General features: G+C 37.2%; 1 protein-coding gene across 1 annotated transcript in view; it reads left to right on the top strand.

Annotated features, from left to right (window-relative positions):
* RBM27 (RNA binding motif protein 27) overlaps positions 1-14,177 on the top strand; it is a 25,891-nt gene that overhangs the window by 928 nt on the left and 10,786 nt on the right. Inside the window, exons 2-10 of the mRNA XM_026063525.1 lie at positions 545-604; positions 3,154-3,272; positions 4,116-4,240; positions 5,735-5,826; positions 6,460-6,653; positions 7,417-7,674; positions 8,236-8,469; positions 10,051-10,185; positions 12,270-12,419. Of these exons, the coding sequence (XP_025919310.1) occupies positions 545-604; positions 3,154-3,272; positions 4,116-4,240; positions 5,735-5,826; positions 6,460-6,653; positions 7,417-7,674; positions 8,236-8,469; positions 10,051-10,185; positions 12,270-12,419 (1,367 nt within the window). The remainder of the gene's footprint in view (positions 1-544; positions 605-3,153; positions 3,273-4,115; positions 4,241-5,734; positions 5,827-6,459; positions 6,654-7,416; positions 7,675-8,235; positions 8,470-10,050; positions 10,186-12,269; positions 12,420-14,177) is intronic.

The following is a 14,177-nucleotide window of genomic DNA, read 5'->3' as shown; positions in this document are numbered from 1 at the left end:
TCTGGGGGAGGAGGCCCTGTGGGGGGGGGAGGCCTCTGCGGGGGGGCCCCCCCGGGGGTCCCTGTGTGAGGAGAGGAGGAAGGGTGCTGCTCCCCCCGTGGGCGGCCTGGGGGCCCCTCTGCATGTAGCAGGGGCAGGCAGAGGGGCAGGGTTCCCCATCAGCCCCCCCCGCCCCCGAGCGGGCCGCCTGTGGGGCCGGGGTCTGGGCAGGCTCCCTGGGGCGCTGCCCCGCTGGCGTGGCCCGAGTGAAGGGACAGAGCTGGGAAGTGACAGGGCCCAGGCGTAGAGCCTTGCTGGTGACTCGCTTGGTAGCTGGAGCTCTTAACCCCATGCTCGTTTTTATGGCTGACTTCAGTTTGGGGTATTTGGGTTTAGCGAGGGCCCATGCTCTAAGTATAGCTCTTCTTCCCCAAATCTGCTGAGCCGCCTCGGTCTCTGTGTGAAGTGTGCGTAAGAATCTGTGTTCCCTATGACTGGGGTGCAGAGGGCTTTATGGGCTCTGAAAACAGGGTGCTTAAAGGTCTCATTTCTCACTTGCTTTCAGTGTGACTTTCATCTCCAGCTGGGTAACATTGGTTTGTAGCATAATCCTTAAAACCAAACTGTGAGTGAATTAATAAGAGTAGCTGGAGTAACTGAGTACAAAATTAAGGTGGTTTGCTGGAGAATATGTAGGAATTTTAATTAAGCTTTTGGGAAGGGGGTTGGGAGAATTGTTTCTTGATCTTGAGATTTTTCATGATCAATGGGATGGGGGTGGGGAAACACACACACACAACCTACCTTGCGTGCTGACTTAACATTTGGAGCATAGGTGTAACTAGATACTTCATGAATTTCATCTATAGCGAGGGTCTTCTAAAGGAAGCTAACTTTTGAACAGCTAGCTAGCTTTATAATTATGCTGTGTGCCGTATGAAATTGTAGAACATATATTTGCAATGTATAGTTAATTGGTTCATATTTCTACAAATATTTGCTTATTCTATATTTCAAATACTCTTTGGAGTAGAGCTACTCAATTACATACTGTTAAGTAGCATGCTTCTAAAAATGTTTCAGAATTTAAAATCTGTCATATCCATCAGATTATATTGTTCTTTTCACCTAATTATAAAATATCAAAGTAACAGTGTCTGAAACTGGCTTGATTTCTTATTGCCAATGCATGGAGTAGGAAACATGAAATACTGTTTGAATATCTCATTCAATTTTCAGGCACACATACTTTTTCACAAGAAACACTTAAGCTAAAACTCTGAATTAAACAAAGGCCCTGTCTTAAACCAGTCAAAAAAAAAAAAACAAAAAACTCCCTGAGGTGGGAGGGTGGATTTGGGGGAGGAGAGGGAGAAGCACGTTGTGGTTTTGTTTGTTTTTAGTGAAGTATCCTATGGCAGGCTTTCTTATCTGTGTTTTGTTTTGTTGAAAGAATAGGTCTCTGATCTTCAGTCAAATCCCTCTGAAAGTTTGTCTAGACTGGAGTGTAACTTTTGCTTGTACACCTTCACTGCTAATTCTAATTTGCCTTCTATTTTACTCTCTAGTATCTTTTTGGTATCTGAGCTTAAGTATACAGAGTTGAGTTGGAGGCTAGGGTTCATGACAGAGTCATAAAATTTCCTGGTGGATGCTGACTGTTTGGCATTAAGGAGAGAAAACACAAAATGGTCAAGTTGGAGAAGTGCATGTTCCCATAATGTGATATAAATGCCTAGGATAAATTAATATGAGGAGAAAGGAATGGGACAGGTTAAACTAATAAATATGTTATAAAGTGATGGATCGTGTCCTTTATTTTAAATTGAGGTTTTATAGTCTAGTTGCATTTGGTACTGGCATAGGATATAAGTACAACTTATTTCTTTTTTTGTGAAAGAACTGGTAAAATCTGTAAATATGTGGTTTCTTTGTAGTTAATTGCTATATTTAACATGGCTTTCGTCAGCTGTTGGAAACAAGTAAACAAAATAATTTAGAGTAGAGCTGCTTGATTGGAAGCTTATTGAGGATCTTTATTTTCTTTAACCAGTTGTCATCTGCATGACTTTTTTTTTTTTACTTGAGATTATATTAAGGTCTATCCATTCTTATGCTATTTCTTTGTATTTCCGTAGTTAACATTCTTAAAAATACACAATTCCCTCTTTAAATAATAGTATTCAAAATTCTTTTAATGGTCAGATAGGTTTGGGGTCATACCTACCATCTGATAGCTTGTGTTTGCATCTTTTTCAATGAGTAGTGAAACAAAGAGCTATTGTTTAATTATGCTTTAACACTGTTAATCTAGTTCATAATTTGTGTGTTTTTTCCAGTGGCTGAATAATAGAATCTAAAGCAATATCTAATTTAAAGATTAGTAGTGGAGAATTGTTGAACAGAGTTGGCTATCTTTGGTCCTCATGAAGCTAGATAAGGGCTTAGATAGTGAGTAAAATGAATCTATATTAATAATTACATCCCTTTAGGCACTTTACCAGAGTTAAAGGATTATTGTGCGATCTATAGGCTTGGAAATCATTCTAGGGGAAGAAAAATCCCTAATACATTATGTGTAGTAAATTAAGCTGTACAGAACGTATCTCTGTGCATATTTAAAATGTGCTTTGGGGATATATCTTTCTAAACTGCTTTTCATGGTAATGCTGTTTTAATGAGCATATACAGTGATGTTTCTGCTTTAAAATAATTACGTAGCGAATTTCCTGGTAGTTGCTCTGCTATCCTTATAGAATCATAGTTGGTGGTGGTCACTATGCTTAGAGAAAGTTAAGGAACAATGGCATTTGCTTAAGTGCCTCAGAATAGGATCTTTATATAAAAGAAGAAAGGTAGTTCTTCAGAAGTAAACTTTGGGAATGAACAAAAGAATGAGAGCATTGTCAGGTGTGTGTGTGTATGTGGTGGGGGGTGACAATTAGGAGGTCTTGCTGTAATTGAAAAAAATTGTTCCTGGCTCAGTTCCCCCCCAGTGCAGCTGTGTATGGTACTGGATGTCAGAAAAGCATCCAACATGTGTTGCCAGGTTTTCTTCAGTGACTCTTCTGTAACAGTGATACTCCAACATACAGTGTTTTTTTTGTTTTGTTTTGTCATTCTTCAGCAAAATCAAGCTATGTGATTGTGAAGAATAATTCTTTCTCTCAATAGATGTGATGCAGACCCCTCGGCCTTAGCAAACTACGTTGTGGCATTAGTCAAGAAAGATAAACCAGAGAAAGAGCTGAAAGCTTTCTGTGCTGATCAGCTGGATGTTTTTCTGCAAAAAGGTACTGTGCTATCTACTACTTTATCATTTCAGTGTATTTCATGGGGCGGGAGGAAGGGTTATACACTGTTGTTTCCTTCAAGATGCTTCCTTTTCCAATAAATTTAATATTTCTTACTGAGTGTAAAGGAATAAAGATCTTTAAGACCTTTTTGTCGCAAGATGAAGTGATGAAGTTGTGTTGCTTTNAAGTCCTTTCATAAAATCCTCTCAAACAAAAGCTAACACTTAATTTCATTTTTAAATGTCGGTCGTGCTGCCAGAAGTTTCTCTGGCATGTGTTTGATAACTTTTGAAAACCTGACCTATGTTGGCCTTCCAGGCATCTGGTGAGCTTCTCATTGCAATTCAGTTCAAGTTACAGGTGTTAAGCTCTTGAAATTCTGACCCTCAGTGGGCAAATTATTGTGTATTTGTTTGGGATCTAATGTGAAATTGCTGAATAGTATTATGTGAATGATGTACTGTCTAATTAAAACTGCTCTCTGAAGCTGCCAATTTTAGCTATTGGAATAACTGTAAACTTGTTCCTTGACCTTAAGTTTTGTTCACACTTGCCTCTTAGAAAGTTTCAAAGTTGTGTGTGTGTGTGTGATTGAAGTAAAAGCCTCCGTTTCTGTCTGTGATATACCTGATTAAATTTCTTTGTCTATATAAACAGCCTCAAATTCCACAAATGTAATTCCAGTTCCTTAAATGGATCTAATGTTCATTAGTTTAAGATGCTGATGCTGTAACCAGTCATTCCAGATGGCTTTCTTCAGGGACTTYTCTGGTCAATCCATTCCTAGTGATGGACTTAAATCAAGATGTAATGATGTTCTCTTGTGTTCTGTATCCCCAGAAACTTCAGGTTTTGTAGACAAACTCTTTGAAAGTCTGTACACAAAGAGTTACCTTCCTTCTCTTGAACCAGCAAAAGTAGAAGCAAAGCCTGCAAGTCAGGAGAAAGAAGAAGTCAAGGAGGAGGTAATGTTCATTTTTCTGTCTACCTTCTTCTAATTCTCAAATCGGCCATCCTGTAATGTTTGTGAGGCAAGATGTAAAAGCAGAATTCACTTCGTTGTGACTAGTGATCTTTATTGTTCTCTGTTCGGCTGGTAATGATTTGGAAGGGTTTAAGAGATGGGGAAGAAGCAAAAGCATTCCAAAACTTTTCTTTTCCAATTCTGGATATTCTGCAAGGAATATAAATTATTTTAAATGTTTTCCATAAGACTTAAAATCAGTGAAGTATGGTGGTCTCTATATTTGGGGATAATTACTAAAAAAAATTGTAGCATTCATTCACCAACAGTTCTTATTGACATAATTGAAAACACAGTCAAGTTTGAGAAAAGCAAAGTAGTGTATCCATAATTATCTAAATTTCTTTCTATATTGTATAATTCCTACTGTAATGTGTCTATGATACATTTTTTCTTCTATATTAGTAATTTTCCAGGGGTGAAGAGGTCTCTTCTCTGTTTATAGTATCCTATTGTACCAGCTGTGAGAGAAAGAGTTGCAGAAAAATTGCAATAAAAGTAAACATTCTTTCTCTTCGTGTACTCTGATCATGGTTCACAAAGATACTTTAGGCCGAATATGTGATTTAATTGTTATAGGAAAGATCTAGCTAAACTTAGATGAAGTCAAAGAGACTATAAGATGTTCTAGACCCTTTCCCCCACTCTGCAGATGTTTCTCATGCAGTATTAAAGGGAAAAACTGATATTTACTCTTTTTTATAAATAAACTGTAACAAATCTTAAGACAAGTACTCTGGGTATTCAGATTTGTGCTTTTTGTCTGTAAGCGTGAAATAAGATGAACGAAAGATCTTGCTGGAGTTAGTTGTTCTGTCTTCAGTGTTAAGACTGGCTGACAGTAATGAAGGTGATAATTACAGATCAAAATCTGTCAGTCAATCAAAACAAAGCTGTATTATGTTGTATTGTGGAAAGCACACAGAACATGATTCATTAGTTGATTTAAATAAAAGTTACTATATAGTCTTTTCTTTCCTTTGTGAGGTCCTCTTTTTGTTTTTGAGAATGGTATCTAGAACTACGATGACAACTTATTGAAGTAGCTTTGGAAATTCATAATTTGAAACTATTCAAGACTTTCATTTTAATAGTTTTCTGATGAGTTCTCAGAAGAATTATCTTAACTTAGAACAAGCTTTTTGGAATGATCTTCAGTTGACTTAGTGCTCTTAGAAGGGTGTTTTGGTTTGTGGAGAGAAGGCCAGGGAGGATACCTAGCACAGCTTTCTGGGCTCAGGACGTTATGTTGCCATTTGGACAACAGCATCCACAATAAGTAGTTTTGTATTTAGAATATTTTTATTAATATTTAATAATTAAAAATATTTTGTTCTCATGCCAGATGCTAATTGTGCTTTGAACTAAATCTTATTTTCTTAATTAAAAAAAAAAAGTGATGTTCATGCTTAATAGGTAGTTTTCTCTTAAACAGAATTTTCAAGAATCACTTGAGGAAGAGCGAGATGGCAGGAAAAAGAAGTATTCTAGCCCACAGAGAAGCCGTGCAGATTCTAGTGAACAAAGGTTAGTAGTACTCTTGAACCAAGATATTAGTATCTTCTTTGCTATTTGTTTGCAGTGCTTAACTGTGGATTTTTACCTCCTAGGTAATGGTTTCATAAAAATTGTGATATCTTTCCCATTTTTCTATATCTGCTGTGTGTTTCTGTGTTTATCACATATATGAAAACCCTCAAGTAGAAATTGATCTCTGGAAAAAAATGGTACTTCTCAAATGCTAATTCCTAGGGATGTCATCAGTTCCTTTCTTTCCTTTGTGATATAAATGAAAAGAGTTGGATTTGGGTTTTTTCTTTGTGTGGTGGGGTGTTTTGGGGTTTTTTGTTTTTGTTTGACGGGGGCGGGGGGTGAGGATTGCATAGTGTTAACTTCTGTTTTCAAAGTTTGTTCTATTCTGGTTTCCTGTAACTCTTTCTCGCCCTTCCGATTCTTAGTCCTCCCCTCTCTGGTTTCTGTGAATGAGTGATTCAACTTTGAGATTATGTATTTTTCTATGTAACTTGGAAGTTCCTTCTCAAATGTGATGTCACTGTCTAAGTTGGATGGGGAGGATGAACAGTGTCTTCACTTACTACAAATTTGTTTTAGAACTTGGTTTCTATCTTCATAAACATGGTTTGTATGTATGTTTTCTAGAACCAGAGAGAAAAAGAGAGATGATGGAAAATGGAGGGACTATGACAGATACTATGACAGGAGTGACTTATACAGAGACAAGTCTGGATGGCGACGAGGCAGGAGTAAAAGTCGTAGTAAAAGCAGAGGGTTAAGTCGAAGTCGTAGCCGCAGTAGGGGTAGAAGCAAAGACCGTGATACAAACAGAAGTGTTGGTGAGTACCCAAGGTGTTACTTTAGGAGAACATCTGATGTCAGTGATGTGTGGTGGCTAGTACAAGTTGCATAGGTTAGCAGGCTCTAGATGTCCTTGAGTCATTTGAGCAAATTTTGAGAACTTTGTGTTGCTGAAATCGTTAATTAAGGTACTATTCTTCAGAGTAGAATAATTAAGGGGATTGTTTTCTTCTTTACTAACCTCTTAATTTATCCACAGGTGTATACCAGTGGATATCTGTAGTTGATACACTTTTGTTCTGTGTTGACAAAGCTGTTGATTTTTTTTCAGATCTGCTATTTTTTTGCAAAGTAGTGTTACTACTTTTTTTCCACTTTGTTACTATGTATTTTTAGAGAAGGTTTCTTTGTAATTGAAGGCTGTTACCATGTGATGCACTGTTCTTCTAGAGCTAATCCCGGAAGCACTGGTGGAAAAAACAGGTTTTTTTGTTTTATTGTGTATTTTTTCCCCTTCATCTCTCTCTTGTTTAAAAGAGAAAATTGTAATATAGGAAGGGATAAGTATCAGAGGAATTAATCTGCATTTTACAAAGAAAATTTTTTGATTTCTGAAGTAAAAAACCCTCTTGCTTTAGATTTAGTACTCGTTCCATTTGTAAGACTAAGTTTCAAGAACAGTTTACTACACAGAATATTTAAGCAAATGTTTATGTTGTTCTGTAGTATCTCTTTTCAGGGCTCTGACACATGGAACAAAACATGAAGGTTTACCCCCCCTTTTTTTTTTTTTTTAAACAGAGCATAGGGAGAGATCAAAATTCAAGAGTGAGAGAAATGATGTTGAAGGCTCGTATAATCCAGTTTCCTTGTCTCCCAGTAACTCTACTGAACAGTATTCCTCTGCACAATCTATTCCCAGTGCTGTTACTGTAATTGCACCTGCTCACCATCTTGAAAACACAACAGAGAGCTGGTCAAATTATTATAACAATCATAGCACTCCCGGTTCGTTTGGCAGAAACCCTCCACCTAAAAGAAGATGTCGAGATTATGATGGTAATCTTTTTCCTAGTCTTCAGTTTCTTATGTGGTGCCAATTATATTCTATGATTTACTTATTTATCTTTAAATATTCACTAAATGTAGGCACTCAGTCAAAATGCAGTAGCATATGGAGTATTTTGTGTGTAAAAGTGCAGGTATGACCTATATTTTACTCGGGAAAGAAGTAATCTTGCTGGAAGCTGTTTACTTATAGTCTGACAGTTGCTGGGTAAGAACATACGGAGTTTGTTCACAATTCCATATATGCCTTGGCAAATACTTCAACCACTGGCATGTCTGAAAAAGACTATAGTACATGTGTTTAATGTAAAGCAGGTGGTCCTTCTGCATGCTTTCCCCCCCCCCCTTTTATAATTTATGTATGTTTGTATGCCTTTATGGAAGGTTGTTCCAATTTGAATTTTAGTCTGAAACGTTGCCTGATAATGTAATGTTGGATCAGCGGTTGCATGGGTTTTTTTGAGTAAAACTCCAGTAAAAACTAACATGATGTGAATTATTGACAGCATACAATTTTTATATAAAAACATAATTAAATGTCTTGTTTTGCAGAGCGAGGGTTTTGTGTACTTGGCGATCTTTGCCAGTTTGATCATGGAAATGATCCTTTAGTAGTAGATGAAGTTTCCTTGCCAAGTATGATTCCTTTTCCTCCACCACCTCCGGGCCTTCCTCCTCCTCCTGGTATGCTTCTGCCTCCTATGCCAGGTCCAGCTCGCAATATGAGAATGCCAGTTCCACAGGCTCATCCACAGGCACCACCTCCTGTTGTGCTTCCTGTACCGAGTATGTTAAAATATTGTTCTGCATTATTTTATGTCACAAATGATCCAATGATGGATCTTTCTGGAACAGTTCTATATGTATTCAAAGTAAGGAGTTCCTCAAGTTTCTTTGCTAGTGCTGTGCTATTCAAAATATTACCAAAATAATTCTGAAAAATCACCTCTTAAAATACAATGTATGTTCCTTGTGCTCCAAATTAAATCAGACAAATGCAGGGCGAAAAGATGGGGAAGATCTTTCAGATTATCTGACGGTCTTGCTGTTGTCTGGATTGATCCCAGTCAATTGGATTGATAGTTTTTTCTAATGCAAGARTGTTGAGATCTAATATCCTAAAAGCACTAATAAATTTCCCTGTTCATGGTATATCACATGTGGCTTTTTCGTAGCCAATACTTCATACATCTAAGACCTATTTTAGCTTGGCAATGATCTCTGAGACTGTCTAGCCATTTTGTTATCTTGTTGCATCTTATAATTTAAATTCTTCAAGAAAAAATCTTAGAATATTGGATATGTGGTTGCTCTGTTTCAGTACTCTCTATTCCAGTAGCACAATATATGCTGTGACTGTTAGATGAAATAGCAGCTGCTATGGGCTAAGAAATAATTTTTCTCTTGGATTAACTCTAAGCATTTAGTAGATAAGCTTCTGACGAATATTTTTAGAAAGTAGTGGATGGATTAATTATGAAACATTCTTATTGGGGAATGTAGCTGTTGTTTGTTTGTTCTGTCAAAAACAAAGGTGCTTCTGGTGAAACTACACATGGCTATAATCAATTCTGTGAAGGGCACCAGTGTATTATATCTGCCCTCACATGATTAATTTTATACCTGCATTTCTTTCCTTGAATTACTCTTACCACAAATTCTAGTAGCAAAAGCTTAAAGTGACTGAGATGGTAAATAATCCTTACTGTATCTAAAAGAAGCTTTTCTAATTATCAGAAAAGCTTCCTTGAAACTTTGCCTGAGCATTTTTGTGGGTAGTGAGCTGGCTTGCTATTAAGCAAACCAGTAGCGCTTTCCAATTGCAGTTATGTCTTAATAGGTTGCATGGTATAACTCATTGTCCTGTTTTGACCATATAATAACTAGGAGTGTATGCATCATATACGGTGCAAACAAAGCAAAAATAGCTGGACAGACTTGTGGAGGACTTTTGCCCTGTAGTTCTTGTTTTAGAACTAGAATCTAAATGTTGCTAGTATGATCTCTTGCTCTGAGCAAGTCTCAATTTCCTCCTCCCCCCCCCCCCCCCACCGCCCATGGCAGAGCTGAGGGAGGAGCTGCTTTAGCTAATGCAAGCTGTAACAATAATAAGCCTCTGGGGAAGAAAATATATTTTTACGGCTTAAAGCTTTGTCCTTTGTTTAATGCAAAGGTCTTGTAATCAGAGTAACATACTTGAGTGGATATTTTCATCTACAGGAAACTTATTTTGACTGTAGTGAGAGTATAAAAACTTCCAATCTTGGCCTTGCTCAAAGCAAGGCATAAAGAAATTGCACTGAATTGTTTGCATGTTTATCTGTGGAGTTATAAGTCTTAGTGATCTATTCTGTGGTGTCATTGTAGGACCACCTCTAACACAGTCAAGTTTGATAAATAATCGTGACCAGCCTGGGACAAGTGCAGTGCCCAGTCTTGCACCCGTAGGAGCAAGACTACCTCCTCCTTTACCCCAGAACCTACTGTATACAGTATCAGAACGTAAGCAAATATCTTTTTTAAAAAATCTTCTTGAGATAAAAGTTAAACTTTTCTGTTGATGTATGATTAGAAATGATTTCCTTTATCTTCCTCAACTATGTACAAATCTAAAAAGAAGTCTGATGGCTTTCCTTGTGGTCAGTGCACCATCTGCTGTTGCTGTGTAAAATGCAGTAGCATTCTGTCACTGTCTGAGGAAACATCACTTATGGAGAGATTCATTTGTCTTTTGTATGCTCAAAACAATACGCTCAAAGCAATATGACTGTAAGTTAAGGAAAAAATCCCTTCATCTTGAAGTTATTTAGCAGAGCATCAGTAGGCAAGTGATGTATCTGCAAATCTAATTGTTACTTAACTCAGTCTTTTCTCCTTGGCTACTACTTCAGATGAGGGTGAGGGGGGAAATTTCTTCTTAGCTTTATGTCAAAATAGTCTCTACGTTCTTCATATATATTAGTACTTTTTATTTCCTTTTTTTTTCCAGAATTGACTTATTCTAGCTTTCTAACTAAAATAATATTAATGGCTTTCAGTAGACATGTCATCTTTCTTACAGAGCTCAAATTTCATACAAGTAATATTTTATGAAGGGAATAACAAAATACCTAGAGAACCCTAAATGGTTCAATTTAAATCCAACAAAGCTTTATATTTCTTTTGATAATGAAAGGAGTAATGGCATTTCCATGTTTTACATGAGCAGAATAAGATGATTTGATCTTAATTTTTTTTTAATACTCCTGTCTGGTATTTTGGTGTGTTTTTTTGTTTTTTACATAAACACTTTACACTTTATTCAAAGGTGGTCTTTAGTTTATGATGCATGTCACTTTCTTTGTGACTTGCATGCTTTTCAGAACTTCAGTCACTCAATATCTTGTTAGAATCTTTGTTCAATTGTCTCCATACACTATCAGGACATGTTATCTGATTCTTTCAACTTCAGAACTACTTTTAGCAGTGATTCTGTCTGCCTTAACTCACAGGGTGTCATTGACCTCAGTGACACTACATAATTCTGTTCTCCAAAACCACTCTGGAGTTTTCATGTCATATTCTTATGCGGTTTCAGTAACAATTGCTGATTGCCCTCTTGCAATCATATGCAAAATCTTGGAGGAGGAACCTCATGCAAGGCTAATGGAAATTCTTGGCAGAAACTGAAACTAAAATGCAAGATAAAACATCAGTATTGCAGTTCTGAGGGATCTATTTTTAATTGTAGAGAGTTTTCATTGCTGCTTTGGAATAACAAAGCTGACATTTAGAATGCTTCAAGTCTGCAGAGCCACCCTGTATAGGCGTCCGTTGATATTCCAGGATGTATGTATTGTGCTTCTGTGAAGGCTTTTCATAGGTTTTATTTGTTTTAGTTCTTGTATTGCTTTTCCTTTTTATGCTTGGAAGAATGAGTCATCCTTGATTTGGCCCTTGGGCTGGAGAAACAATGAGTCAATTCTGTCACCTTGTGTTCTCACATCATTACCTCTTTTGATTAAAATAGTCGTTAGTACCTTACTAGAGCTAGGCACCTAGTCTCACTCTTAGATGTATTGAGAGAATTTAATAGGTAAGTATTGGTCAAATTATCTGATTTCTCAGTTTGCTTTGGAATTATTTAAGCACTTTCTTCCCAAAAAGTCCTTCTCTGTAAGAAGCTAGACTGTTGGGCAACAAAGACTGAAGATTTCTTTGCATCTTAGGCCCTAAAGAATAGATGCTCAAACTAAATCTTTTGTTGTGCCCCTTGAAGCACTGTCAGGTGTAGTGAAGATTGTCATACAGACACCTCATTCATTTTTCAGGCAGTTCATCAGCAATACTCCATTATTGTAACCTGTGCACTTTTGACAAAGAGTAAAAACTAGATTAAAAGAGGGTATGTCCAAATAGACTCGAGCATGAAGTTCAGTCCAGGGTTTTAAATGGCTGCACACATCGGCTGTACAACCTCTTTTCTCTTCTCTTCATCCAAAACAACTTCTGGTTCTTGGACATCCATGTATTTCCCTAAAGGAAAATTAACCTAGAGTCTTAAAATCATTTGAAAAAATCCTTTCATTTCTCTCCTTTTTTTATAGATACATATGAGCCAGATGGCTATAACCCTGAAGCTCCTAGTATTACCAGTGCTGGTAGATCTCAATATCGACAGTTCTTTACAAGAGCACAAACGCAGCGTCCAAATCTAATTGGCCTAACATCTGGGGAGATGGATACAAATCCGAGAGGTAGGAAGGGTTTCTAGTCACTGCTGTTGCTATTTTTGTCCAAGACCGTCAACACTTATTTTTCCCTTTTCCAGGCTGAAAGCAAGTTTTTTTTCTCACTGATCTAATACTTCAAAGCAATTTTCAGACATCTCTACTTTTTAAAAAAATGGTAACATGACTATATAAAACTCAAAGCAGCCTTACTGATTAAAAACAACGACTTGCCTGGGAATACTACAGGGGTTTTTGTTTTTTTGGTTTGGTTTGGCTTTTTCTCTTAACCTATCAAGGCACTTTCTGGGTGCTGGGTACCTCAGGAAAAACGAAGTGGTGCAAAAAGATGGCCTTAAGCAGTGTGGTCTGAAGACTGCTTTAATTTGCTACAGGTATATTTAGGAGTTGGGATACAGAGGTGATGATCCACAGCACTTGCCTCAGCTGTTGTGATGGCAGTGATGAGGGAAATTATCATGGCAGGTGTTTGTACTTGATGGTCTGACTTTTTGTCAGCCAGATGTTATCTTAAAATGACTATTGCAGATAGAATTCTAATTTTCCTAGCCCATGGAAATCTTAATCTGCCTTTAAGTAAGTCTGGATCATTAACTGGATGAAAGTGTATGTAGTTTCTTAATGGCTACATGTATAAAATGTCTTTTAGGAGTCAGAACAAGTTAAGGCTTTTTAAAGAGATTTTTGTTCTGTTAGCATAGCTTTCTTTCTCCCTCCTGCCTTCCCCCACCATCCTTAAGGGAAAACTTGTTAAAATTCAGTGTTTTCTATTACACTCCAGTATTTCTTACTTAGCAGATAAGAAAGATTTTTTTTTCAACATTTCCTTCCAGTGGCTCATCCTATATAGAACATAGTTAAATATTATTGCAGAAATTGTTATTGCTGTTTTCATCTTAATGAGTTGTAACATCATAAAGGCAGGGCTGGGGCTTTATCACTGGCCCTCAGATTCTCTCTAAGAACCCATTCCAGTTATAAGGCTAGGGTGAGGGTTTGGTGAGGGCACTTCAGACAACTTGTTTCGCTGTCTTTGTCTATGGTGTGAAAGGTTTATTCTAAAATCATCCTCCGAAGTAAGACTGAAGCTATTTCCCTGTTAATACCTAGTCTTTGTTCTCATTGTGTAATCAGCAGAGCTCTAGTATATATAAAAGCCACAGAAAACTGATTTACAACTCAGACTTCTTTTTAGGAGTTGGATATTTGGCATACACAGGAGACTACCAGCAATAGCATCATTTTAAACAGGTTATAAATAAATACTTGGCAAATTGTGATCTGGTGCTTCAGCTTTATAACTGTAGAAGATCATTCAAGCTTTAAGTGACAAATCTAATGTCTCTGAGAATATAACGTCATGCCATGGCTGTGCTTAGTTAACAGCTTGCTGTTGTTGAAAACCAGATAGAGGGATAGAAAGGGGATAGCTGTGGGAGGAAGAGGGTCTTGCCTTTCATTTTCAAGTGGTAATACAGGGAAAAGTGAGTTGTGTATTCAGCTTGTGCCATATTGTGGAACTCTAACCTGAAGTCTGGGATACTTGTTTTCTTTTTCTTTTTTGTCTGCAAAATCTGAAATTTCTGTACCTGAAAGATGAAGTTTTAGCTTAGTTTCATCAAGTTGATATTAAACTTAAAGGTCAAAATCTGTTCCCTAATGGGTAGACTAATGCTTGCTGTCCACAAATGGATTAGTTAGACTGCAGGTGATCTCTGAAGCAATTTCATGAACAAAACTGACCAACTTGGTAACACCTTCCTT

This window comes from Apteryx rowi, unplaced genomic scaffold (assembly GCF_003343035.1).
Source record: "Apteryx rowi isolate R43461 unplaced genomic scaffold, aptRow1 scaffold_2, whole genome shotgun sequence".
In the NCBI taxonomy this organism is placed as follows: domain Eukaryota; kingdom Metazoa; phylum Chordata; class Aves; order Apterygiformes; family Apterygidae; genus Apteryx; species Apteryx rowi.
The sequence above is the reverse complement of the archived record's forward strand: the minus strand, read 5'-3'. Positions and strand labels throughout refer to the sequence as shown.